General features: G+C 51.6%; 7 protein-coding genes across 7 annotated transcripts; 5 read left to right on the top strand and 2 right to left on the bottom strand.

Annotated features, from left to right (window-relative positions):
• Positions 1–1,529: 1,529 nt before the first annotated feature.
• COCMIDRAFT_103447 (uncharacterized protein) lies at positions 1,530–3,820 on the bottom strand (the record flags this gene model as incomplete). The annotated part of the gene is made up of 6 exons (XM_007692848.1): positions 1,530–1,851; positions 1,908–2,206; positions 2,252–2,605; positions 2,657–3,265; positions 3,327–3,707; positions 3,797–3,820. 6 exons carry the CDS (start codon positions 3,818–3,820, stop codon positions 1,530–1,532), a joined length of 1,989 nt encoding a protein of 662 aa, XP_007691038.1.
• A 901-nt stretch (positions 3,821–4,721) lies between these two features.
• COCMIDRAFT_39489 (uncharacterized protein) lies at positions 4,722–6,829 on the top strand (the record flags this gene model as incomplete). The annotated part of the gene is made up of 5 exons (XM_007692842.1): positions 4,722–4,886; positions 4,949–5,291; positions 5,342–5,419; positions 5,467–5,575; positions 5,623–6,829. The coding sequence occupies 5 exons, from the start codon at positions 4,722–4,724 to the stop codon at positions 6,827–6,829; spliced, it is 1,902 nt and encodes a 633-aa protein (XP_007691032.1).
• Positions 6,830–7,323: 494 nt separating this feature from the next.
• Positions 7,324–8,133, top strand: COCMIDRAFT_39488 (uncharacterized protein; the record flags this gene model as incomplete). Its single annotated transcript, XM_007692841.1, has 4 exons — positions 7,324–7,481; positions 7,610–7,655; positions 7,763–7,880; positions 8,015–8,133. The coding sequence occupies 4 exons, from the start codon at positions 7,324–7,326 to the stop codon at positions 8,131–8,133; spliced, it is 441 nt and encodes a 146-aa protein (XP_007691031.1).
• An 855-nt stretch (positions 8,134–8,988) lies between these two features.
• COCMIDRAFT_103516 (uncharacterized protein) lies at positions 8,989–20,604 on the top strand (the record flags this gene model as incomplete). The annotated part of the gene is made up of 4 exons (XM_007692847.1): positions 8,989–9,043; positions 9,132–9,289; positions 9,337–19,857; positions 19,915–20,604. 4 exons carry the CDS (start codon positions 8,989–8,991, stop codon positions 20,602–20,604), a joined length of 11,424 nt encoding a protein of 3,807 aa, XP_007691037.1.
• An 868-nt stretch (positions 20,605–21,472) lies between these two features.
• On the bottom strand, positions 21,473–22,414 carry COCMIDRAFT_28921 (uncharacterized protein; the record flags this gene model as incomplete). Its single annotated transcript, XM_007692839.1, has 1 exon — positions 21,473–22,414. The coding sequence occupies one exon, from the start codon at positions 22,412–22,414 to the stop codon at positions 21,473–21,475; it is 942 nt and encodes a 313-aa protein (XP_007691029.1).
• Positions 22,415–23,133: 719 nt separating this feature from the next.
• On the top strand, positions 23,134–23,825 carry COCMIDRAFT_103473 (uncharacterized protein; the record flags this gene model as incomplete). The annotated part of the gene is made up of 3 exons (XM_007692846.1): positions 23,134–23,293; positions 23,440–23,717; positions 23,793–23,825. The coding sequence occupies 3 exons, from the start codon at positions 23,134–23,136 to the stop codon at positions 23,823–23,825; spliced, it is 471 nt and encodes a 156-aa protein (XP_007691036.1).
• A 321-nt stretch (positions 23,826–24,146) lies between these two features.
• On the top strand, positions 24,147–25,067 carry COCMIDRAFT_103486 (uncharacterized protein; the record flags this gene model as incomplete). The annotated part of the gene is made up of 1 exon (XM_007692845.1): positions 24,147–25,067. The coding sequence occupies one exon, from the start codon at positions 24,147–24,149 to the stop codon at positions 25,065–25,067; it is 921 nt and encodes a 306-aa protein (XP_007691035.1).
• Positions 25,068–25,124: the final 57 nt, after the last annotated feature.

Raw genomic sequence — 25,124 nt, 5'->3', positions numbered from 1 at the left:
ATCAAACAATGAGCGGAGGGGAAAGAAAAGACGGCAACCACGACCGAGCACACGCAAGGCGCAAAGGAGCGACGAAGAAGATGTGAAGAAGCGAATCTCACACCGCGAGGAAGAGGAATTGTTGATGAGGGTTTTGAAGAAGGGTCAGCGCCAGTTTTCTTTACTACAGCGCCGGAAAGGAGGTCGGAAATGACTGCTAGGGTCTTCCGCCATTGGCGCAGATCTGGCCTATCGAGCGGCTGCTCGTCCGCATTGCCACACTTTACAGACCGAGGCCAGCCCCTAGCACGCCTGCTACGCCTGCTGGTGATATCTGCCAAGGCTTACAAGCAGATGCATCATGGCAGCCCGCGTACGTCTGCTTGCATGCAGTACCATGCCCACGCCCATGCCGGTACCGTCCATGAATGTTTCAAGACAAAGGCAGACCCCAATCCAATCGCCTCCAGTCCCATCCATGCCCCCCTACGTGCTCAGCATGCCATTGCACCCCAATTCCCAATTCCGTTCCGCTGCTAAACTTTTGCTCGCTGTGGGGAGTCCTCGACGTGGCACCCACCAAAAGGGAACAAGCGCTCCGGATATCTTGGCGGCCCGGCTGCCGATACACCGCCCCCCTTATTGTCGTTGGCACTCACTGTCACTTGTAGCTCGTCCGTCAACCTCGACTACCCCGGAACTTCGGTGTCAAGGTACCCATGTAAACACGATTCCGCATTGCTTCGTACGAACAAGCTGCATCCCAAGACTGTCCCTCTCCCCCCTCCCCCTTATTTCTTTTGGTCATCATACCACACTACCTACCCCTTGTTTTCAATTCTCGACCTCCTCACAGTACTCGCCACCAATCGTTATCGTATCTCCTTTTTTTTTCTTCGAAAATAGTCTTAATATTGCGTATACATAGGTGCGCAAAAGTGAAACCCCTAGTAGGCATCACTCGCACATCTATAAGCCCTCCACAAAAATATATCCAAAACACCGTTGTAAGAAGAAGAAGAAGAGGAAGAGGAAGAAGAAAGAAACCCGTCCTTCTTTTGGGAGAGCCAGCCAGGGACCTACGCGACCGCTGAATGCCAACATGAACTACAAGCCATACTCCAAAGAGCTACACATAGACCACAAACTATATCGAATGAGACAACATGCACAAGCCACAGGCCTCACGAGCTCGTGACCCGAGCAATGCTGCTCCCAGAATTTGCTCTCGCCCGTCCAGAAGGCCCTCGCGACGAGACAGTGTGACCAGACGACGAGTTTGGCCGACTGTTGCTACGAGGTCGACCAGCCGAACGGCGAGCACTGGATGATACATGGTGCTCCCCTGATGATGAATGGTGCCGTCGCTACAAGGACACAAAGCACAAACACGTCAGATCCACTCGAACCAAAAGCCAATGCCTGGACAAGAAGAAGACAGAGAGAGTGAGAGAGTGTAAAAAAAAAGACCTAGGAGTCTAGGAATATAATTAAGAGTACACCGATTCGGCCACACAGAATGCTCATCTCGAGTTCTAGGGACTTAAGAATCAACGTACCGAGGTTTGGCTGCCTTGACGCTCATAATCTTTCGGCCGCCTGTCTCTCGATGTCGCCCCGTCATCCTGAAGACGCAGGTTCTCCAGTCGTCCTTGAGCTGAATCGTCCACACGCCCTGATGACTTCTCCGCCGTGCCATTTGCGCGTGATTCTGCGAGCTTGGCCAATCTGTCCCAGCGATCTTGTCGACTTTGCTGCCTTTGTGTCGCATTATTTTGCGATTCAGCATAGTCGTGCGAGCAGTCGTCAAAGAGTTGAGGGTTGACTTCCATGAATAGCTTCATAGCATTGTATACCATACCGTGAATTGTTCTGCACATGATTGTTAGCCTCCAAGACTTTGCTTACGACATGACGCTGCAGCATACCGGTTCCAATGACCCTTTGAGTTTTCGTACAATGGTGCAAACATGATTGGCAGAATGACCTCGACATTGTCGCTGACAAGATTGCAGAAGTATTCGTTATTCCAGAAGTAGAGTGCTCGCTCTGCAACCTGGAAGTGGGGGCTGGCGACCGACTTGGCTAGTTGGTTGAACAAAGGCTCTTGCACCTTTGCAAACTCGGCAGGGTCCATGACTTCAAAAATATCTTCAACTTCGTTCAGGAACATGACCTCCTTGGTGCTGTTCACCTTGGGCCAATATCGGAGAAGACCCAAAACAACCTGCACATGTTAGCCTAGCTTGCTGGACTGGGCATCTAACCTTACCTCTTCTGTCAAAGCTGCATCCTTCTCTAGGAACTGGACAATGCAGTACGCCAGCTGTGGATGATACATGCTCAGACTCTTTACCTTGTGCAGCGGAATGAGCACCCTTGTCAGGAAAAGCTTGTGCTCTTCCTTCAAGGGCAGAGCAAAACCGTTGATGATGGAGCCGAGGATTTCGAGAAGCTCGGCAATTCCGTTAAATCGTTCCGTCTCGTAGATGAATTGGAAGAAGACATTGTTGATCGAACGACGAATGTAGGAGCGGAGGTTTAGGAATTTGCCGTATATGCGATGAAGCGTGGTCTTCAAAAAGTCGCGCTCTCTGGGGTCCTCGGAATCGAAAAGCTCAAGTAGCTGGGAAGATTAGCTGCAGAACTGATCACTGTAAAACAATCAAGTACATACGTTGAGCACAAAACTGTGGTCTATGTATGCTTTGGCAATGTTTGTGTTGAAGTCCTGGCTCTCAATGAAGCGCAGGAAGAATTCGTAGACGACTTGAATGTGTGGCCATGCAACCTCCAACACAGGCTCGTCTTCTTCAGGGTCAAAAGCCTCGCCCTGGGGGTTCATGGGAGGTGGAATGGGTCGGAACAAATTCTTGGCAAACATTTCCACGACGCGAGGATACATCTTCTCTGTAATGACCTGGCGATTGTTGGCAACGTAGTCGAGCAACTCGTGCAAGGCCAGGCGCTTGATCTCCTTGGACTTCATATCGCCGCTGGCATCGTTGAAATCGAAGATGATGTTGCATTGGTCAATCTTCTGCATGAACAGTTCCTCCCGCTTGTTTGGAGGCACCTCGTGGAATCCGGGTAGCTTCTCCAGTTCACGCTGACGTTGATCGGAAATGTCGAAGCGCGATGAATGCTGCCTCTTTGGAGTCCTTATACCCTCGATATTGTCCTTGGGGGTCGCTTGAAGACGGTCGAATATGCCCGACTTCTGGCCCGCCTTTGGAGGCGCAAGGTCACCAGGCATGGTCTCGGCAGCGCCAGGAGGGGGAACGTGCTGCAAGAGTACTTAGTCTACGCAGGCCTTCTACATAAGTATGATGAGCAAGAGTACTTACAGGAGCGCTCGGGCTGATGACGACGCTCGGCGCCAGGGGCTGCCCAAGCCTAGAAGGCGTGCCTGGGCCTGCAGCACCAGCATTGCCAGCATTGCCAGGACCCATCAGCCCCTGTCCAGCAAATGACTGCGACCCACCTGCTAGAGAGCCCGACGAAGGCTGCTGGTTCTGTTGTAGCGACCCGAGGTGGGCTGCGGCGCCATCAGTAGCGGGCTGGTTCTTGCTTCGCGCGTCGGTGAGCTGCGTCTGTGATGAGGAAGGAGTGGCCTGGGCGGAGCCCGAGGGAGAATTAGAGGCACCGAGCGACGGCGAAGCAGTACCCGAGTTTGAGTCCTTCTTCTTGGACGACTTTCCATCCTTGCTTCGAGAAAGCTGTTCAGACTAGACATGTTAGCCTCCGCGCATAGAGAGGGGCAAGGCGGTGGCCGGTGGCCGCAGCGCAAGGGCCCAGGGAGGAAACGGAGACTTACGACCCTTTGCCGGAAACCCTTCATGATTGTGCAGGAGCGCTCAGGGCCAGGTCAAGCGCTGCGGAGGTGTCTGCGGAGACGGGCGTCCGAAATTGAGGCGGGCCTCGGGGCGTGTATCGAGGGGGGTCGCAATCCAAGAGCGCCAATGGGGTGCCAGAAGAGGAGCGCAGGCTGGAGAAATGACGACTGGGCAGGCGTGCAAGTCAGGTCGACATGGAGGACGAGGGGACGCGTGAGATGGTGGATGGAGGCTAGTGTGTAGCCGTCTTGGGATGCAGCACGGGGAGTCGGTGGAGGGCAGAGCTCGCGAGAGGGGGGAGGGAATAGAAGGCAGCTGAGGGGAGCCCCAACAACGGCGTGGTGACGTAGAGGCGAACCGGCAGAGAGAGCGAGGCGTGTAACTGAAGAGCTGGAGATGAGAGAATGAGCAGGTCGTCAACTGACAACTCAGGGCTGCTGCCAGACAGACGGCGTCGAGTGATTCGCGCTAGCCGTCCCGTAGCGAGGCCGTGCGTTTGGGATCTCGAGAGCCCCGCCGCGGCCGTCACGACATCATACTCTACATCCGATAGCATATGTACATAGACACGGCCATGCGGCGACGGACGCTTTGAGAGAAGCGAGCCAGGGGCAGAGAGAGACAAGACACATAGACGACAAATAGGCTTTGGCGGCGTTGCATGGCTGCACGTCACCTGACCGCCCGCGCCCACAGTGAGCCATAGCCAGATCCCCGGCACCATATATAGTACTTCAGAGGGACGCTGCAAACGGGTCCTCGCATGCTCAGGGTCTGTGTGTGTGTGCGCCCTAATTGATGGTGCTTTCTGCTGTGCTCGGACAGACTCTGCAAACACAACCACACGAGAGACTACATGTATAGTACTCTGTGCCTTGTGAACAAAAAAATCCGCTGCAGTGCGCCATGAGCGACGAACAACCCACGCCCACTGCAAACGGTGAAAGCCAACAGGCATCATCGTGGCTTCCTATTCCATCGCGCGCCATCTCGGTTGTCGAGCATCCAGCCATCATCAAGAACGTGGAAAAGGGCATTGCGTCGTTGGGCGGGCCTGTCAAGCTGAGCAAGGTCAGCAAAAATCTTTGTACTACAACTCCATGCCACACCTGCATGCTAACACGTGACTCAAGGGTCTACGATCGAAACTGGAAACAACCGTTAATGCCGAGGGCGACGATGAACTCAAGAAGCTCATCTCTGTCTCCCTTCGTCCCGACGACCCCTTCGCCAAGCGTTTGCTATCTACCCCGGTGCGCACCAACAACCTACTCCTAAAAGTCACAGTCCCCAAGCGAACAGGTCGCAAACGAAAGCGCGGCACTACAGGGCCCTTTCTCGCTGAAGACGACATAGCCCGTGACAGCAATCAAACCTATGTCGATGCGCCAACAATCTACAGAAGCATCCAAGACAATGCATCCACACACAAGGTTGCTCTTGTTGGTGTGGTTGACGAAACTCACCGGTTCAGGAGTAAGTGCTGACTTTCTGCCCATATCTGGTATCAAGTGCTGACTGCTTAGATATGCCTGACTTGCAGTACGCCGCTTCTCACAGCGACACAATGGTCGGCTTGCGTGATCACATTCTTTCCAGACGATGTAAGAATTGTTCAGGTAGTCCCGAGACATCACTGACTTTTTTTTAGATGACAAGGTAAAGAGCTACAACATCAATACGGCAGCCGGTGCAGATATTACCAAGACTGTCGGTCCATCTGCAGAGTTTCTGCAGATGCCTATCGCTTTCAACTATCGGTATGTGTACAATTCTGCGAATCCAACGTTTACTGACATCCAGCTAGTTTCCAGCAAAACTCCAACGTCAAATACACCGAGCAAGGTGTTGTCAATGTGCAGAGAAGTCTGTCTTACAACTCATACACTATTGTCAAACCCACCGACGAGCATGTGCCAACTGGACCGGGACCCAGCCTACCTGCAGAGAAGGATCTCACGCCTTATATGCAGTCACTGATTGCCAATATCAGAGCCCTGCTCCTTGAAAGACCCATTGTCACTCGCCAACTCCTGTACAATAGGCTTGGGTGGAGTAAGCGAACCAAGCTTCGGCAAGCTGCTATATACTGTGGGTATTTCTTCGAGAGTGGGCCCTGGCGAGAAGCACTTGTGCGTTGGGGGGTTGACCCTCGCAAGAATCCTGAATACCGCAAGTACCAGACGGTGTCTTTTCTCTCGTACCTCAAATCGGGTATATCAAAACACCGAGCAGTTTTCGACCAGCATGTCATGAAGCTAGCCAAGATGTCTCCGGAAGAACTAGAGTCTGAGCATACTTTTGACGGTGTTCATGTCTCACAAACTGGAAACTTATTCCAATTCTGCGATATAACCGACCCTCTGATTTCGAAAATTCTTTCTACAAAAGATATCAGGACGACGTGTGCGCCGACCTTCCAAGGATGGTATCATGTGGGGACATGGGCTAAAGCGACAGTAATACTAAAGGATAAAATGAACACAATCATTGGTGGTGAGAAACCAGATGACGCAATATACCAGCGTATTCTCAGTTGGCCTGAACTATGGGATGACAAGGAAATGGCAGCTCAATATAAAGCAGAGATTGATGACCGCCAGATACACCAAGAGAAGAGGAGAGAGCATCAGGTTATGCACAACGTCCGTTGGGCTGCAAGAAACCCGCGCTACACTTTTGAGAAGATGGAGGCAGAAAACGAACAAGAAAGAGAAGTGAATGATTCGGAAAATTTAGAAGACGTTGATGTTCCCGAAGACATGACAGAAGATCCCGTCATGGCTGACACCGTCTTGGATGTAGATCTCGACGCAGATGACGAAGGTGCTGACCAAACTGGCGAGGGTGATGATGGCGATGATGACGATAAAGAAGATGCGATGCCAGATGATGAGCTGGATGAGGATATGTATGGGAGCTCAGATGGTGAAGACGACAATGATAGCACTATCATATCTGTTCGAGCCACGTCCGAGGGGCCCGCGCCTTTTGGAGGATACTATAGGGTATAGCTGATACAATGTAATGACCATATATCGGTGAGACATGGAGTACACGTTGTTATTGATTGATGCTGAGCTATCGCGATTTTGACTTGAAAATGACTCTTTGATTGATGAGCTGTTACTAGTAATGCAAAACCCCACACAGGTTAGGAACACGTCAACTGGAAATAGGGTGCTCAAGCTTAATGGACCACCGCAACTTCAATAATTCCTCGATATTTATCTACAGCAAGGGAAAAAAAAATTCCTTGTTACACAGTACATGCATGCGGGGTGTAGGGACTATGCTTTCAGCCTTGGGTATAGTAGTAGTAAGAGCGACCCACTTTTCCATGCTTGGCTTGGGTGCAACTCGGATCGTCTGAGCTTTCGTTTTCATAACCTCACGCGAAATCGCACCACCACCGACATCACCCCTCGCCCACGCAACGCCGGCTCAACCGTCCAGTAGCCTCCATCATCACCTCGAAAAGCTAGCCGCCAGCTAATTGAACCGCATCATGCTCTTCATGCGCGCCGCGTCAAAGGTCAGTCGGGTGGCAGTCCCGGCCTACCGAGCACCTACCGTTGCATTGAACGCTCAGCGCACCTTCTCGCAGTCGGCTATCCGAAAGAGCGATGCGCACGCCGAGGAGACGTTCGAAGAGTTTACCGCCAGGTACGAGGAATCCATGGAGGGGCTCGGGCGATTGGAGAGAAATAGTGGGACCACGGACTATGGACAGCCATTGGGTTCAATTGACCGCATTGAGAGCTGCAGCGCTGACTTTTGTGTCTTCATTGCAGGTATGAGAAGGAGTTCGAGAAGGTCAATGATGTTTTTGAGCTTCAGGTATGTTTGTTGTGCCCTAGCATACGGCCCGCACCGGTATCACCCGAGCTGCATTGAGCCAGCCGGTGGACTGCTGTGAACGAGAGCTATACGCTAACACGTTACAGCGAAACCTGAACAACTGCTTCGCTTACGATCTCGTCCCCTCCCCTGCAGTCATCACTGCCGCTCTCCGCGCTGCCAGGCGTGTCAATGACTTCCCCTCGGCTGTCCGAGTTTTCGAGGGTACGTTTCTCATTATACCCCGCGCATGTGTATCTGGACGGTTTACGTCGTGGCGGGGCGTGAAACATGTCACAAGATGATGCGACTTTGGGTGTGACCAGCCACGGAGCCTTGATTACTAACATACGTCACAGGTATTAAGTTCAAGGTGGAGAACAAGGGCCAATACGCCGAGTACCTTCAGGAGCTTGAGCCGATACGCGAGGAGCTTGGTATTCCCCTTAAGGAAACGCTCTACCCTGAGGAGAAGTAGATTGCAGGCTGGTATGCTCGCTATCCGATTATCTCCTTCTTGACATCGAATACTTCGGAGCGCCCAATGTAAATGCCATATTTCAATTTCCTTTACTAGACAGAAGACCGGAAGCGAACGTGGCCTGTACAACTGTGTGATGTATTGCAGCATGAATGGGTGGTCAACGTATGCCAAGGCGGGTTGGGGTGATGCAGAGTGCAGATATTTAGATGCCGCAGGTAGATGGAATGAGATTTGCAATTTCAAATGCCTTTAGTTCATATTCAAATCTGGATATTCTGGGATGCAGGTGTGGTAGTACGACCATTATATGGCCTCGTTGGAACATACAGATATCTCCAGTCAGGGTTGCAGTCATCAACACAATAGGCTCAATGCCACAGACCGGGGATTTGTAAACGCCGATGGCGCTAAGCCCAACTCGCACAGACGCAGGGGCAAAACGGTCCAATCAGCGGCAGGCAGCGACGGAACTTGCCGGTTCAGAGTCCAGGGCATTCCCACCTCTGCGACCGGTCGTCAGTTGAGTGCTCTGCAGAGCTCAAGACGCGACCTCAACCAGCACCTGCTGGACGCGCCTTCCCACCCCACCACCAGTCCTCGTTTTCTCATAACGATTTTAATGACCAACCGGGCCATCTAGCCCATCCCTTCTTTTTCACATTTTAATATTCCCCATTGCAGCCACCTGCCGCTGTTCCTGCACACGACTGCGCCGTTCCCCGAGCAAATGCGCCTGCCTTCTGCCACACCGGCTGCGCAACCCACAGAGTAAACACGACACTATACGGTGCAGCTTGAGAGGCCTCCAAACAAGGGGAGAAGCAGCTGTGGGCTGCAAACATCCTCGTCATGGCGTCTCACAACTTTGAGGCCATGGCCTCCAAACTGGACGACCCTAACTCTGGTAACGAGACATTTTTTAGACCCGAGAGCCATGATCGCACGCGGTCGCGCATATTAAGAAACTTGAGCAGAGGCTGACTGTGGCACAGATCTGAGAGCAAAGGGCACCCAGGCCATCGAAATCCGGGACAACATCGAGAGCTACTGTCAAGGACCGCAGTACAGCGCATTCCTGAACCACCTAGTTCCTGTGTTTCTCAAGATACTCGATGGCAATCCAGTATTCATATCCACATCGCCCGAACAGGTGAGCGCAAACCCCGCAGCAATAGAACAGCCTTCTGACTCAAACAGCGGATACGAAACTGCATCCTCGAAATCCTGCACCGCCTGCCCATGAACCCGACCGAGGCGATCGAACCGCATGCGGCCAAGATTGTGGATAAGCTCATGAGTCTGGTCAAGTTGGAAAATGAAGACAATGCCGTTTTGTGTATGAAGACGATTATGGACTTCCAGCGCCACCAAACCAAAGCCCTCGCGGACCGCGTTCAGCCTTTCCTCGACCTGATCCAAGAAATGTTTGAGACAATGGAGCAAGCCGTGCACGATACATTCGATAGCAGTGCGCCTGCGTCAACCTCGTCAGGTGTTCCCTCGACCCCGAACAATCACCAGTTTTCGCAATCTCCTCGTCCCAATTCGCCAGCAACTACGCTAAGTTCCAGCTCCGCAGGCGATCTTGGGTCGGAGCACCAGCAGACGCGCATGCTGCTCAAGGGAATGCAATCGTTCAAGGTTCTCGCAGAGTGCCCAATCATTGTGGTATCACTATTCCAAGCCTACCGGAACTGTGTGAACAAGAATGTAAAACTCTTCGTTCCGCTCATCAAAAATGTGCTTTTGCTCCAGGCAAAGCCGCAAGAGAAGGCGCATGAGGAGGCCAAGGCCCAGGGCAAGATTTTTACTGGCGTCAGCAAGGAGATTCGGAATCGAGCCGCTTTTGGCGATTTCATCACAGCTCAAGTTAAGACCATGAGCTTCCTGGCATATCTCCTCAGAGTCTACGCAAACCAGCTGAATGATTTCCTGCCAACGTTACCGGATATCGTTGTGCGCCTGCTCAAGGACTGCCCGCGAGAAAAGTCGGGTGCGCGGAAGGAGCTGCTGGTAGCTATACGGCATATCATCAATTTCAACTTTCGCAAAATCTTTCTGAAAAAGATTGACGAGCTACTGGATGAGAGGACCTTGATTGGAGACGGACTTACCGTGTACGAAACCATGCGCCCGCTTGCGTATAGTATGCTTGCGGATCTCATTCACCATTTGCGAGATTCGCTTTCCAAGGAACAGATTCGCCGCACAGTCGAGGTGTACACAAAGAACCTGCACGACAGCTTTCCGGGGACCAGTTTTCAGACTATGAGTGCAAAACTGCTTCTGAACATGGCAGAGTGCATTGCAAAGTTAGAGCCTAAGGAAGATGCTCGGTACTTCTTGATTATGATTCTCAATGCCATTGGGGACAAATTTGCCGCTATGAACCGCCAGTATCACAACGCTGTCAAACTCTCAGCACAGTACAGCCAACCATCAATCGATGCGACTGACGAAAATCACATGGCCGTTCAAGACAGTCCCCCGGACTGGGATGAGATTGACATCTTCAACGCGACCCCCATCAAGACGTCGAATCCCCGAGACCGCAGTTCTGACCCGATTGCCGACAACAAGTTCTTGTTCAAGAACCTGCTGCACGGGCTCAAAAATCTCTTCTACCAGCTGCGAGCGTGCAACCCGGCCAAGATCAAAGAAGAGATTGACCCAGCGAATGCGTCAGCCAACTGGCATGAAGTGTCCTTTGGCTACAACGCCGAAGAGGTCGAGGTCCTCATTAAACTTTTCCGCGAGGGTGCCAAGGTGTTCCGTTATTATGGCACCGACAAGGCACCTGAGACCCAAGGAATGTCACCAGGAGATTTCATGGGCAACCAGCATATGATGTCAAGCGGCAAAGAAGAGAAGGATCTACTGGAGACGTTTGCGACAGTTTTCCACCACATTGACCCAGCCACATTTCACGAAGTGTTTTCATCCGAGATACCCCATTTGTACGATATGATGTTCGATCACCCGGCATTGCTCCACGTTCCACAGTTTCTTCTTGCTTCCGAGGCCACATCCCCCAGTTTTTCGGGAATGTTGCTACAGTTCCTCATGGATCGGATTGAAGAGGTTGGCACTGCAGATGTCAAGAAGTCATCCATTATGCTTCGCCTCTTCAAGCTATCCTTTATGGCAGTCACACTCTTTTCTGCTCAAAACGAGCAAGTCCTCCTGCCGCACGTCAGCAAGATCATCACAAAGTCTATTCAGCTATCAACGACTGCTGAGGAGCCCATGAACTATTTCCTCCTGCTCAGGTCGCTCTTTAGGAGCATTGGCGGTGGTAGGTTCGAGCATCTATATAAGGAGATTCTGCCCCTTCTAGAGATGTTGCTGGATGTTCTCAACAACCTTTTGTTGACGGCGCGCAAGCCTGCAGAAAGAGATTTGTTCGTTGAGCTTTCTCTTACAGTACCTGCGAGGTTGAGTAATCTTCTACCGCATCTTAGCTACCTGATGAGACCGCTGGTCGTTGCTTTGCGAGCTGGATCTGATCTTGTTGGCCAAGGACTTCGTACTCTGGAGCTTTGTGTGGACAACCTTACCGCGGACTACTTGGATCCTATCATGGCGCCGGTGATTGATGAATTGATGGCTGCTCTATGGGAGCATCTCAAGCCGAATCCATACAGCCACTTCCACGCCCATACGACAATGCGCATCCTGGGTAAACTCGGTGGCCGCAACCGCAAATTCATTACGGGGCCACCAGAACTCAACTTCAAGCCGTACTCGGATGATCAATCCTCTATCGACATACGTCTCATTGGATCAACCAAAGACCGAGCGTTTCCTGCGGCAATCGGAATTGACACCGCAATCGCAAAGCTCTACGAGGTCCCTAAGACACCCGCGGCCAAGAAGTCTGATACGTTCCATAAGCAGCAGGCCCTCCGCCTCATCACAGCCCACACAAAGCTGCTGGTCGGCTTCGACAGCTTGCCTGAGGACTTTGCACAGCTGGTTCGCCTGCAAGCCAACGACTTATGTGCCAAGAAGTTCGATGCCGGTTACGACATTCTCACTGCTTCGGAACGTGAGAAGTCAATCACCAAGAAGAGCGTGGAGCAGGAGACTTTGAAGAAGTTGCTGAAGGCTTGTATCTTTGCTGTGTCTATACCTGAGTTGAAGTCTGACGCTGAGGCTCTGGTGAACAACTTGGCGAAGCATTTCACACTCCTAGAACTCGGAACCCAGTTTGCAACGCTCAAGCACAAGACGAAGCCGTTTGATGTTCATTCGGGCGAGGGGCCCGTCGTGATCGAAACCGACGTTATTTCAGAAGCTATCGGCGAATCCCTAGCTTCAGAGCATGCTGCTGTGCGCGACGCTGCGGAACAAGTCATCATAACCATGCGCGATGCTACAAAGGCCATCTTTGGAAATGACGGCTCTCTCGACAAGTTTGTCTTCTTCACTGAGCTTTCCAGCACCTTCTGCCACAACTGCCATGCGGATGACTGGTTCATGAAGTCTGGTGGAACTCGTGGTATTGAGATCATGATCAAGCAGCTAGGGCTTCCTCAGACCTGGTTGGTGCCTCGCCATTTCGAGCTTGTCCGCGCTTTGAACTTTGTCATGAAGGACATGCCCATCGATCTGGACTCGAAAACGCGCATTCAAGCAGAAGGTCTTATCCAAGATCTCATCCGGCGATGCCACAAGAAGATCAAGAAAGAAGACTTTGATAAGGGCAACAACATTACGCTGAGGCTTTGCCAACAGCTCGTGGGTGATCTGTCGCACATGAACAAAAATGTGCGGGACGCGACACAGAAGGCTTTCCAAGTGCTCTCTGAGGTCACTGAACTGAGCGTGAGCGACCTCATCACACCCGTCAAAGACAGGCTCATTCTGCCCATTTGGACAAAGCCACTCCGAGCGTTGCCCTTCAGCATTCAGATTGCCTACATCGACGCCATCACCTTCTGTCTGAAACTTAAGAACAACATCCTCGAGTTCAATGAGCAGTTGACACGGTTGCTCATGGAGTCTCTCGCCCTAGCAGACGCCGAAGACGAACACCTTGCGAGCAAACCCTTCGAGCAAAGGAACGCCGACCACATCATCAATCTGCGGGTAGCCTGTATTCGACTTCTCTCCACTGCGCAGAGTTTTCCCGAATTTAGCACTACCCCACCAAACCAGACGTTCCTCCGCATCATCGCTGTCTTCTTCAAGTGTCTCTATTCCAAGTCCCCTGAGGTCATTGAGGCAGCCAACATTGGACTTTCGGGTGTAATCTCGGCGACGAACAAGTTACCCAAAGATGTGCTCCAAAGCGGACTTCGACCCATTTTGGTTAACCTGCAGGACCCACGAAAGCTTTCTGTCGAAAACCTTGATGGTCTTGCCCGTTTGCTGAAGCTGCTCACAAACTACTTCAAGGTGGAGATTGGAACACGTCTTCTTGACCATCTCAAGAGCATCGCCGATCAAAACAGTCTTCAGAAGATCTCATTCACTATGATTGAGCAAAATTCCAAGATGAAGATTGTGACCGGCATCTTCAACATCTTCCATCTGTTGCCACCGGCGGCTGCTACATTCTTGAAGCAGATTATCGAAAAGGTCATCGAGTTGGAGAGTGCGCTCAGGAGGACGCATTACAGTCCATTCAGGGAACCACTGATCAAGTACCTGTGCATGTACCCGAAGGAAGCCTGGGACCATTTTGCCCCCAATCTGAAGGATCACACCCAAGGACGCTTCTTTGCTCAGCTGCTTCAAAACCCGGCAAGCGAGGCCCTCCGCAAGCAGGTCACAGAAGATGTTCCAGGCTTCCTGAGTGCCATCAACCCAGAGGGTACTGATAAGGAGAAATGCCAAGCTCAGCTCAATGGTATTCACATTGCCTATGCCCTGTGTCAATGCGAAGAGACTAGCAAGTGGCTTGTTTCAAACGCAGAACTACGCAAAGGACTTTTCGAAGCGGCTCGATCGTTGGAAAAGAAGCTCAGGGCAAACACCCTCGACGCAGAACTGCGCTTGGCAACTGAACAGGCTGGCGACCAAATCATGATCATCTTTACCACATACCTCAAGCATGAGCCGAGCAGCCTGGATTTCTTCTTTGAACTCGTTGACGCTGTCACATCCGAGGAGTTCAAGGCTTCTCCACGCTTGTTTGACTTTATCTACGAGCAAATCATTTCCAGCGACTCTGTGGATTACTGGAAGACGATCGTGAACAAGTGCATTGACCTGTACACGTCACGCAATTCGTCACAAAAGACGAAGACTTTCATCTTCCGGCACATTGTCAACCCCATCTTTGCCATGGATGTAAAGCGCAACTGGGAAGCTTTGTTTGACCCGAAAGCCAAGGGTACCAAGTTTATGGACAAAGCCATGACCGAAACCATTCATAGCCGACTTTGGAAGCCACAATCGACACTCGAGCTTTCAGAAGACACTGCGCAGCTTGGTGTAGATCATTCACGCATGGAGCTTCTCCAGCTTACCACCCTGCTCCTGAAACACTACCCTGGCATGATCCAAGAAGCCCGCAAGGATGTCATCAAGTTCGCTTGGAACTACATCAAGCTTGAAGACATCATCAACAAGTACGCTGCCTACGTGCTCATCGCCTTTTTCATTGCCGCTTTCGATACACCTGTTAAGATTGCTGTGCAAGTCTATCAAGCCCTGCTCAAGGCACATCAGAATGAAGGTCGCTCACTTGTGATGCAAGCGCTTGAACTCATGGCTCCTGTCTTGAAGAAGCGGATGCCAGTGTTGCCTGGGTCAGACTCCAAGATGCCTCGCTGGATTCAATTTCCTCGCAAGATTCTCTCAGAGGAGAGTTCTAATCTACAGCAGTTGATGAGCATCTTCAATTTCTTGGTCCGACACCCAGATCTCTTCTACGAAGGAAGAGAGCATCTGTCGCCCATCATCATCACAGCACTATCCAAAATCGCGCAACCTCCGAACCCCTCGACTGATGCAAAGAAGCTTGCATTGAATTTGATCCGCCTGATCAGGACTTGGGAGGAACGTACAGCAAGCGAAAGTGGCGGCTCATCGGATCGACAATCAGAGTCACCGCAGGCTCTCAAGAGGCGTGCTGATGGATCGGCCGTGGTTCCAAGTTCCGCGCCGAAGGGCTTTGTTGCAGGTGCTCCGATCCGGATGATGTTGATCAAGTACCTTATCCAGTTCATTGCGTACCTGCCAGAGCGCTTCCCCGTTGCTTCGCCGAAGCCCAAGGATGCCGCCGTCGCCGCTCCCAACACTGCGCAACCTGCGGAGATCTGCAGGAAGGCTGTGCAGCTTCTGCATGACTTGCTTTCGCCACGGCTATGGAACGATCTGGATCTGGATCTTATGCTTACCAAGAAAATCGAGGAGATTCTTCTCACTGAGATGAAGCAGGAAGACAAGGCTGAGGTTTTCAATACTCGTATGATCAACACGCTTCAGATTGTCAAGGTCATCGTCAATGTTAAGCCTGATGACTGGGTCTTGCAGCGTATCCCGCAGTTTCAGAAGATTCTCGACAAGCCCATTCGATCCGAGAACCCCGATGTCCAAGCCAGCCTGCATGCAACGGACGAATCTGAGGATGGTGCTATGAAACTGAAGCCGATTCTCAAGCGCATTCTAGAGGTGATGCCTGAACCCGTTACTGACGACGAAGGAAACATTGAAGAGTCGCCTTCTACCGAGTTTGTCAGCTTCCTCGGTGCTATCGCTACTGAGGCACTCTCCAATAGCTCTTATGTTAGCGCGATCAACATTCTCTGGACCTTGTGCCAGAAGCGACCCGAGGAGATCGATCAACACATCCCGCAAGTCATGAAAGCATTCCAAGGCAAAATGGCTAAGGATCATCTCGCTGGCAACAGCGGAGTTCCCGGACAGCCTGTACCACCTGCTATGCGCCCTGAAGGAGCCAGTCCTCCCACTGATCCTCGCGAGATTGAGATTCAAACAGATCTGGTGCTCAAGACTGTCGACATCTTGGCTGCCCGGATGAACGAACTCGGTGAGAACCGAAGGCCATATCTCAGTGTCCTTGCATCACTGGTCGAGCGATCGCAAACCAATTCAGTCTGTATGAAGGTACTGGATCTTGTTGAAGAATGGATCTTCCGCTCCACTGAGCCTGTGCCAACTCTTAAGGAGAAGACTGCAGTACTCAGCAAGATGTTGCTGTTCGAACATCGGGCTGACACCTCGCTGTTGACTCGCTTCTTGGATCTCGTCATTCGCATCTACGAGGACCCTAAGATTACGAGGAGCGAGCTGACTGTACGTATGGAGCATGCCTTCTTGATCGGCACCCGTGCGCAAGACGTCGAGATGCGTAACAGATACATGGCCATCTTTGACAAGAGCTTGAGCCGTACTGCGGCCAGTCGCCTCAGCTACGTCCTGGCTTCTCAAAACTGGGACACCCTTTCCGACAGCTATTGGCTGAGTCAGGTCATTCATTTGATGTTTGGCTCAGTCGAGATGAACACTCCAGCACAACTTCATTCAGAGGACTTCCGCCTTATGCAACCTAGCACGTTGTTTGGAACTTATGCTCGAGACTCCAGGATTGGAGATGTCATGGTCGATGATGAGCTGGAGAACCTTGTCATCAGCCATCGCCGCTTCTGCAACCAGCTTGCTGATGTCAAGGTCAAGGACATTTTCGAACCGCTCGGACATTTGCAGCACACTGACAGTAACTTGGCACACGACATTTGGGTGGCTTTCTTTCCACTAGCCTGGACTGCACTTACAAAAGACGATCAGAGCGACCTTGAAAAGGGCATGGCAGCTTTGCTCACGAAGGACTACCACTCCCGCCAACTCGATAAACGACCCAACTGTGTTGCAACCATGCTCGATGCTATCGTACATTCCCGCCCACGGGTTAAGTTCCCGCCGCACATCATGAAGTATCTGGCCCAGACGTACAACGCCTGGTATACTGCTGCAGTGTACATGGAAGAATCTGCCATTTCTCCCGTTGTTGACGTCGAAAAACTGCGTGAGAGCAACCTGGATGCTCTGTTGGAGATTTACAGCGGCTTACAAGAAGATGACCTATTCTACGGGACATGGCGTCGACGTTGCCAGTTTATTGAAAGCAACGCTGCTTTGTCGTACGAGCAGTGTGGTATCTGGGACAAGGCCCAGCAAATGTACGAGGCTGCACAAATCAAAGCCCGCACATCTGTTCTTCCCTTCAGTACCGGCGAGTATATGCTCTGGGAAGATCACTGGGTTATTTGCGCACAGAAGTTGCAGCAGTGGGAGATTTTGAGTGACTTTGCTAAGCACGAGAACTTCAACGATCTATACCTGGAGTCAACCTGGCGTGTCTTTGATGCCTGGCAGAATGCCGAAACCCGCGAGCAGCTCGATGCGACCATTAAAGCTGTTAGCGATGCACCAACGCCACGAAGAGTCTTCTTCCAGACTTTCATGTCATTGCTCAAGCTCCACAACAAGCAAGAGTCGCAGCCAGAGTTCCACCGACTTTGCGATGAGTCCATCCAGCTCTCTATTAGGAAATGGCACCAGCTTCCACGATGCATCACCCAGGCACACATTCCGCTCTTGCAGCACTTCCAGCAACTTGTTGAGTTGCATGATGCTAGTGTCATTTGTCAGAGCCTTGCTCAGACTACTCAAGTAAACCTAGATGTCAAATCGCAAGAGCTTAAGTTGCTCCTCAGCACCTGGCGCGATCGCCTGCCAAACTTCTGGGATGACATCAACGCATGGCAGGATCTCGTCACTTGGCGCCAGCACATCTTCCAGCTCATTAACGGTGTCTACTTGAATCTGCTGCCTCCAAACCAGAACAACGCCAGCGGAAACTCGTTCGCATACCGAGGCTACCACGAGACTGCATGGATCATCAATCGCTTTGCACACGTGGCGCGCAAACACAACTTGCCCGAAGTGTGCATCAACCAGCTTGGACGGATCTACACCCTCCCCAACATTGAGATTCAAGAGGCCTTCCTGAAGCTACGTGAACAGGCAAAGTGCCACTACCAGATCAAGGCCGATCTCAATAGTGGCTTGGATGTGATTAATAACACCAATCTGAACTACTTTGGTCCGAATCAGAAGGCAGAATTCTACACTCTCAAGGGTATGTTCCTGGCTAAGCTGGGCCAGAAGAACGAAGCTGGTGAAGCTTTTGGCACTGCATTGTACTTTGACATTAAGCTGCCAAAGGCATGGGCCGAGTGGGGACGCTACAACGACATGCTGTTCAAGGAGGAGCCACAGAACCTGGAGAGGGCAGAGGCAGCGCTCAGCTGCTACTTGGAAGCTGCTAGCCAATTCAAGAACGCCAAGTCCAGGAAACTACTTGGACGTGTTCTGTGGTTGCTCAGCTTGGACAACCCGGAGCGCAAATTGGCAGAGAAGTTTGAAGAGTTCAAGGGTGATACGCCAGCGTGGTACTGGATTACTTACATCCCGCAGTTGTTGAACAGTCTGTCGCGACAGGAAGCTCCTATTGCGAGATCCATTCTTGGGAAACTGGCAAAGACGTATCCACAGGCGCTGTACTGCCATCTCCGCACGACACGAGAAGACATGGCTGTACTCAAGAAGACGCATGAGCAGAAGGAAGCAAAAGAAAAGGCGGCGAAGGCGAAGCAGCAACAGGCACAAGCTTCGCCAGCAACAAAGCAAGCCTCACCCGAATCCGGCAACCAGGCAGCGGCCGCAGGCACTGATACCAAGCCTGCAGCTAACGGAACGGCCAATGGTACAGTCAAGACAGAAGGTGCGGCGCAAGGCAGTCCGAAGGCTGGCAACGCACCTGCCCCTGCCGATGCTCCTCCAGCACCAAAGAAGCCATGGGACCATGTCGAAGAGATCAGTGCTATCCTTAAGACGGCTTTCCCTCTACTCGCGCTATCCATGGAGACGATGCTCGACCAGATCCAGAAGAACTTCAAGTGCCCTCCTGACGAAGATGCCTACCGACTCATCGTAGCTCTGCTAAACGACGGTCTGTCTTACGTGGGCCGCCAGCCAAATCTCTACGCACGCGAAATCAAACTGCCAGCATCGACCGAGGCTAACATCACGCGCTTCGCTGAGTCTGTTCTGCCACCGCACATTCGCAAGGCTTTCGAGAAGGACTTTGTCACTAACAAGCCGACAATGTACGAATACATCCAGAAGTTGCGTACCTGGCGGAATCGCTTTGAAGAGAGGCTTGACCGAAGGAAGCTCACGGTGCCGCTTGAGCAGTATACACACCAACTCAGCGAGTTCCGTTTCCTCAAGTTTGACGATGTTGAGGTACCTGGGCAGTATCTGCAGCACCGAGACAAGAACTCCGACTTTGTGCGCATCGAACGCTTCCTTCCCGACGTGGAACTGGTGCGCGGCATTGGCATCTGTCATCGTCGTCTCAGGATTCGTGGCCATGATGGAAGCATCCATCCTTTTGCTATCCAATTCCCTGCTGCTAGGAGTTCAAGGCGTGAAGAGCGCATTGTCCAACTGTTCCGCATCTTCAACGGTATCTTGGCGAAGCGCAAGGAGAGCCGTAGGAGGAACCTACAGTTCCACCTTCCGCTTATGATTCCGATCACACCCAGTGTGCGCATGGTGCAGGACGATGCATCGTACATCAACATGCAGGGCATCTACGAGGATTACTGCCGTAAGAATGGTATTAACAAGGACGAGCCCATACTCTTTAGCATCGAGAAACTGAGAGCTCTCCAGCCTGTAAGTGTTGGACATAATACCTTGGTCGGTAAACAGAAACTAATACAAACCGAACAGAAAAACCTGGACCACGCTAACAGTATCCGCCTCGAAACCTTTGCTGCTGTTCAAGAGAAATATGTACCTCCAACAGTCATCCAAGACTACTTCCGCGCCACGTTCCCCACCTTTGACGACTTCTGGCTATTCCGTCGCACATTCAGTTACCAGCTCGCCGCTCTCACCTTTATGACTTACGTCATGCACATGAACACGCGCTTCCCACAGAAGATTAGTGTATCACGTGCCAGCGGCCGCATCTGGGGTTCTGAACTGATTCCCAGCATGGCTGTCGGCAAGCCCATTCTGCACAACTCGGAACCGGTACCGTTCCGTCTGACACCCAACTTGCAAACAATCATGGGCCCACTCAATCTTGAAGGCATCTTTGCGCCTAGCGTCATGACTGTGGCTCGATGCTTGATCGAACCCGAGGGTGAGCTGGAAATGCAACTCAGTATCTTCATGCGCGATGAAATGAACCACTGGTTCACCAGCCAGCACAAGTCTAGCCAGTTGACGCCAGAGGTTCTTAGGGAGAGCGTCCAGAACAACAGCGATTTGGTGGTCAAGAGGGCCAGTGCTATTGGTAGCCTGCCTACTGGAGCTAATCTGCCAGCAAACCAGACTGTTGTCGATCTCGTTGCTGTAGCAGTACATCCTGCTAAGTTGAGCCAGTGTGATCCGCTCTGGATGGCATACTTGTAGGAGATTTAAAGGTGGAGATATGGGTGTACAGGTGTTGGAGGATTGGTTTCTTTTTGATCAAGGTTTCTTTATCCAGTGGTGATGGGGACGTTATTTTTTTTAGCGCTGGCGTTTCATTCTTGGCACTTGACGGATTGAAGAGATATCGTGTGTGTGTATTTTTGGTTTTGGCATGGCGCTTTGAAAGGGATTTGAGGAAAAACGGGCTTGTCAAGATGCATGGTGCTTTCGATGGCCTATCCGCTGTGTTTATTGTTTTGTGTTTTTGTACCATTTTTGAAGCAATCGACCTGTTCAGTATTTAGGAATTCTGTTAGATGTGTAAGATGGACTGAATGTAAATTATAGTTAGGATTTTTGTGTATACGAGTAACTTGTGATATTGTTTCCCAATGCTAGCTGTTGTGATGTATTTCCACGATGCTTTTCAGTCAAGTCTACTCTTTCATCTCGGTGGAAGTGCCCATGCTATTCAGCACTTTGTTCACTTCCCGCCTCCTCTCCCGTCTGTACAACGCAAGCAAACTTGCGGTATATGCATACAAACCCTGTGTAGCAACTCTCTATTCGGCCCGACCCGGCACATTTCACTAGCATCAGGCAACCTAGGTACTGTTACTCCGCGAGCACCTGCCGCTTACGAGCATCTGCGCGATCTTATCGATCGGTGTGGGTTACTCAGATTAGCGTATGCGATCTACGATACGCGTATCGAGCTTCGAGCTTCGGCAGCTCGGATTTTCCCGAGCCCATATTCTTTCTCGCATAGAAGACGAACAGAGGGTGTATGCAACTCAAGCTGAATACCAGATCCACTTTCGTATATAGATAAATGAATCCTGACTACTCTATCTGCTAAACACGGCATTTAGCCAAAAGCCCATTTAGGCAAAGCAACACCATCGCACCCCCTCGCCTGCCTCCACACACGATAACCCTCAAACACCAACCTGGGCAGCTCCAGCGGCGAAGGTCTCTCCTCGGGCGTCCACTTCAGACAATCCCGCACCATCTTTGCCAGATGTCTACACCCCGTATACTGCCCTCCCAACGGCCTATCCGGCAGTAAATTCTCATCGGGAACCTGCACCATACGCGCCAGACAATGCAATACGAGTCCCACGGAGAAGACATCACTATACGCATTCCCCTCGCGCTCCGGCGCCTCAAACCGCGGATCCCCCCGCCCCAGCACTCGCGCATGTCGTGAATACCGCTCCGACCCGGCGCCCACGCAGCCAAAATCGCCCAGCACAACGCACGGATAAAGCGTATGCGCATCCGCACCTTTGCACTCTCTGTTTCTTGTCAAGAAGACATTACCAGGCTTGATATCGCGGTGCACCATGCCATGCCATCCTTTCTTCCTAACCGCGGATTTACCCCGAAAAGCCCGGTCTCGTGTGGTGGCGTAATCGGCTCCCGTGCTCAAGTAGCAGAGTGCGAGGGCTAGGTGCCAGAAGACGCGGAAGACGAAGCCTTCGTCGTGGAGGCGCGTGGCGTGTGCGTTGAAGTGTAGGATTAGAGTGTCGAGGCTGCCGAGCTCGCAGTGTTGCATGTAGATTGAGATTATCGAGGTGGATTGCGTGGAGGTGAAGATAGAGACGAGGTGTGGGTGTGGGTTGCAGAGGCGCATGGCAAGGATTTCGCGTTTTGCGGCACGGGAGGGGAGGAGGCGCTTTTCGATGTAGACTTTGGCCGTCGGGAGGTGCTGGGTTAGGTAGATGCCTTGGTTGTGGGCGCCGGCGTCGCCGTGGTGGGTTAGTTTTTTGAGGGTTAGGAAGGCTTTTGGGGGGAGGGTATAGGGCATGATGGATTATCTGGGTGGGTTGTTTGGGATAGATAGTCATATGTGTGTGAATGTGGTGGCTCTTGGGTATTTCGCCCAGCAGGTAAGGGAGGTGCATCTTCTTTTGAGGTCTGGGGATGCCATGGTAGGTTGGTGATGGCAAACGGCCATGTCTACTGATGTGGTTGATATGGGCGTTTGGAGAGAACGTGTAAGGTGGAGAGGTGCCTGATGACAGCTCTACGCATTCACGTCGTTGGCACACTACAATTATATTTACATATCATTCAATTGTCGAGTCCAAATCCCCAGAAATACAATTAACATTTAGCCCCATGCTCACCGCCATGCAACAGTTGCTAGCGCGGAGTAGGACCGACGGGATAACCTGGTTGAATGTACTTAGCGCGAATAGAGCGCGTATATCCTCATCTGCCGGAAAACTGGAGTTATCAAAACTGGGGTAAATTGCCTGCCGATTGCGGGGTTTAAAGACACTAACCCTATAGGCAGTATCCTCGGATCTTGATCACGGCACCAGGAACCAAGTAGCTGCATGGTACTTTGTGGATGTATAAAACGTTAGCTACATGCCCATGCCTTGTATCTGTTTCACCCACCCTTCTCCTGATAATCTAGTAATCTCGTAATCAACGTATATATTTCGGCAACGCTGCTCATTCATCATGCGATTTCTATACTCTCTTACTACTGCCATTGCCACGCTTGCACAGTTCGCCATGGCACAAGACGAAGAACCTGTGCCGCCGCAGTTGACTCTGCTCTATCGAATGGAGGCTTTGCTGGCACCTCCGATTAATGTTCCAGATATCCCCTATGGACAAACGCGCTCCATTATTCCCATCATTGGAGGCACCTTCAAGGGACCAAGACTATCCGGTTAGTAGTAGTTCAAGATGCCGTCTTAATTGCAAAAGTCGGTGAGAGGAATGGGAGATTGTCTGAATGGCTTGGCTTTTGGATGCTCTCCCCTTTTCGCAGAGAATGACGTCACACGATGCTACAGTTTCTAATCTCACATGTAGGCAAAATCCTGAATATCGGCGCCGACTGGCTTTTGGTGGACAACAGTGGCAAGACACGACCTGATACGCGTTATGTGCTCCAGACCGACGCCGGCGAGATTATTTACATTCAGACCGAGGGACTGCCGCCAAAAGACAACAATGACAGTACACCCAACATGTTGCGGGGCAAGTTCGAGACGAGCAGAAACAACACAGTCGCGTGGTTGAACGATGTCGCCGCTATTGCTGTACTGCGGGTGGGAAAGCCAAATACTGTGCTGATTGATATGTGGGAGGTACGTTGTTTTTGCCCTTTGTCCAAGTTTTGAATGGAAATGTGCGGGAAAAAGCTAACAATTTGAAAAAAATAGGCAACGCCAGCTCCAGAGAGCAGCAAGCTGTAAGAGCAAACCAAACCGTTGTACATAGTTGAATAAAAGTGTAATTGTGATTCTAGGAATTGTACCGAGACCTAGTTGGCTGTCGAGCATTTTGCAGATGCCGAGATGTACTGTACGCTTGTGGGCTAGTGGCCAAAAAACCTTAGTGGCTCCAGTGTGTGTGTGTGTGTGTTGTAGCGCCGACTTCGCTCATTAGCCAGTTGTGAATATACCTCTAGACACTTTTACCAACTAGATATAATTCAAGTCACATAGTACTACTATTTAACCTTGAACCTTATACCTGCAAAAAACCGAATTACCAAAAGATAAAAATAAATAACAATGGACTCGCAATGGCACCACCTCCCCCCCTCCCTCCTCGAACTCCAAATCGGCCAAATCGACCTCCTCCTCGCCATGTACCCAGACGACCTCACCCTCTCCGACTCCGCAGACTCCACGCTCTCCATCCTACGTGACGGCGATATAGAAAAAAGCCAAGAAGCCATAAAATCCGACCCAAGCATCTCGGCTACTCTGGACCTCTCCATCCCTTCTCCCCCGGAAACAACCCCATCAAGCACAACTCCGCAAACCCTCCGCTTACACCTCACCATCCCATTCACCCACCAAGGCGCCACAACCCCCACAGACCCACCACCCGTCAAAGTCCGAGTCCAACAACCAACCTGGCTCAACAAATCCCAAACCAACTCCCTAACTTCCTCTCTGCCCAACCCAGACGACCTCCTCGACACCCTCGACGTCATCCTCGAAAAATCCCGTACCCTTCTCTCCTCTCCCACCCCCTCTTGCCCCCCTTCTCAACCATCATCATCACCATCACCATCATCATCAATTGAACCCCTAGTCCGCGCCTGGTTCCTCTTCCCCTCCATCTCCACGCGCTCCAAACGCGCAGACCTCACCACCTGCGCCCCGCTCTACTCCCTAACGGGCTTCCTGTTCGCTGGCAAACCCGGCGTCTTGTGCGTTGAAGGCGCGTCGGCCGATATAGATGCGTATATGCGGTTTATCAAGACGGAGAGTTGGGGGGATATTCCGGCGTATCAGAAGAAGGTGACGGAGAGGTGGAGGGAGGTCGGGGTGGAAAGGAGGGTGTTTGAGGGGATGAGGGAGATTACCGGGGAGGTGGGTGAGAGGAGGGGGGAGAGGGGGATGAGGGGAGATATGGGGGGATTGGAGGAGTGGTTGGTTGGACGGGGGAGGAGACGTCTTTTTTTTCGGAGAGGAGCCGGGTGAGGGAAAGAAGGGTAGACTAGATCAGAATTCTTGTTGTATTTCGTTATATCGTAAGAA

Source organism: Bipolaris oryzae (assembly GCF_000523455.1).
Source record: "Bipolaris oryzae ATCC 44560 unplaced genomic scaffold scaffold_143, whole genome shotgun sequence".
NCBI lineage: Eukaryota > Fungi > Ascomycota > Dothideomycetes > Pleosporales > Pleosporaceae > Bipolaris > Bipolaris oryzae.
The sequence above is the reverse complement of the archived record's forward strand: the minus strand, read 5'-3'. Positions and strand labels throughout refer to the sequence as shown.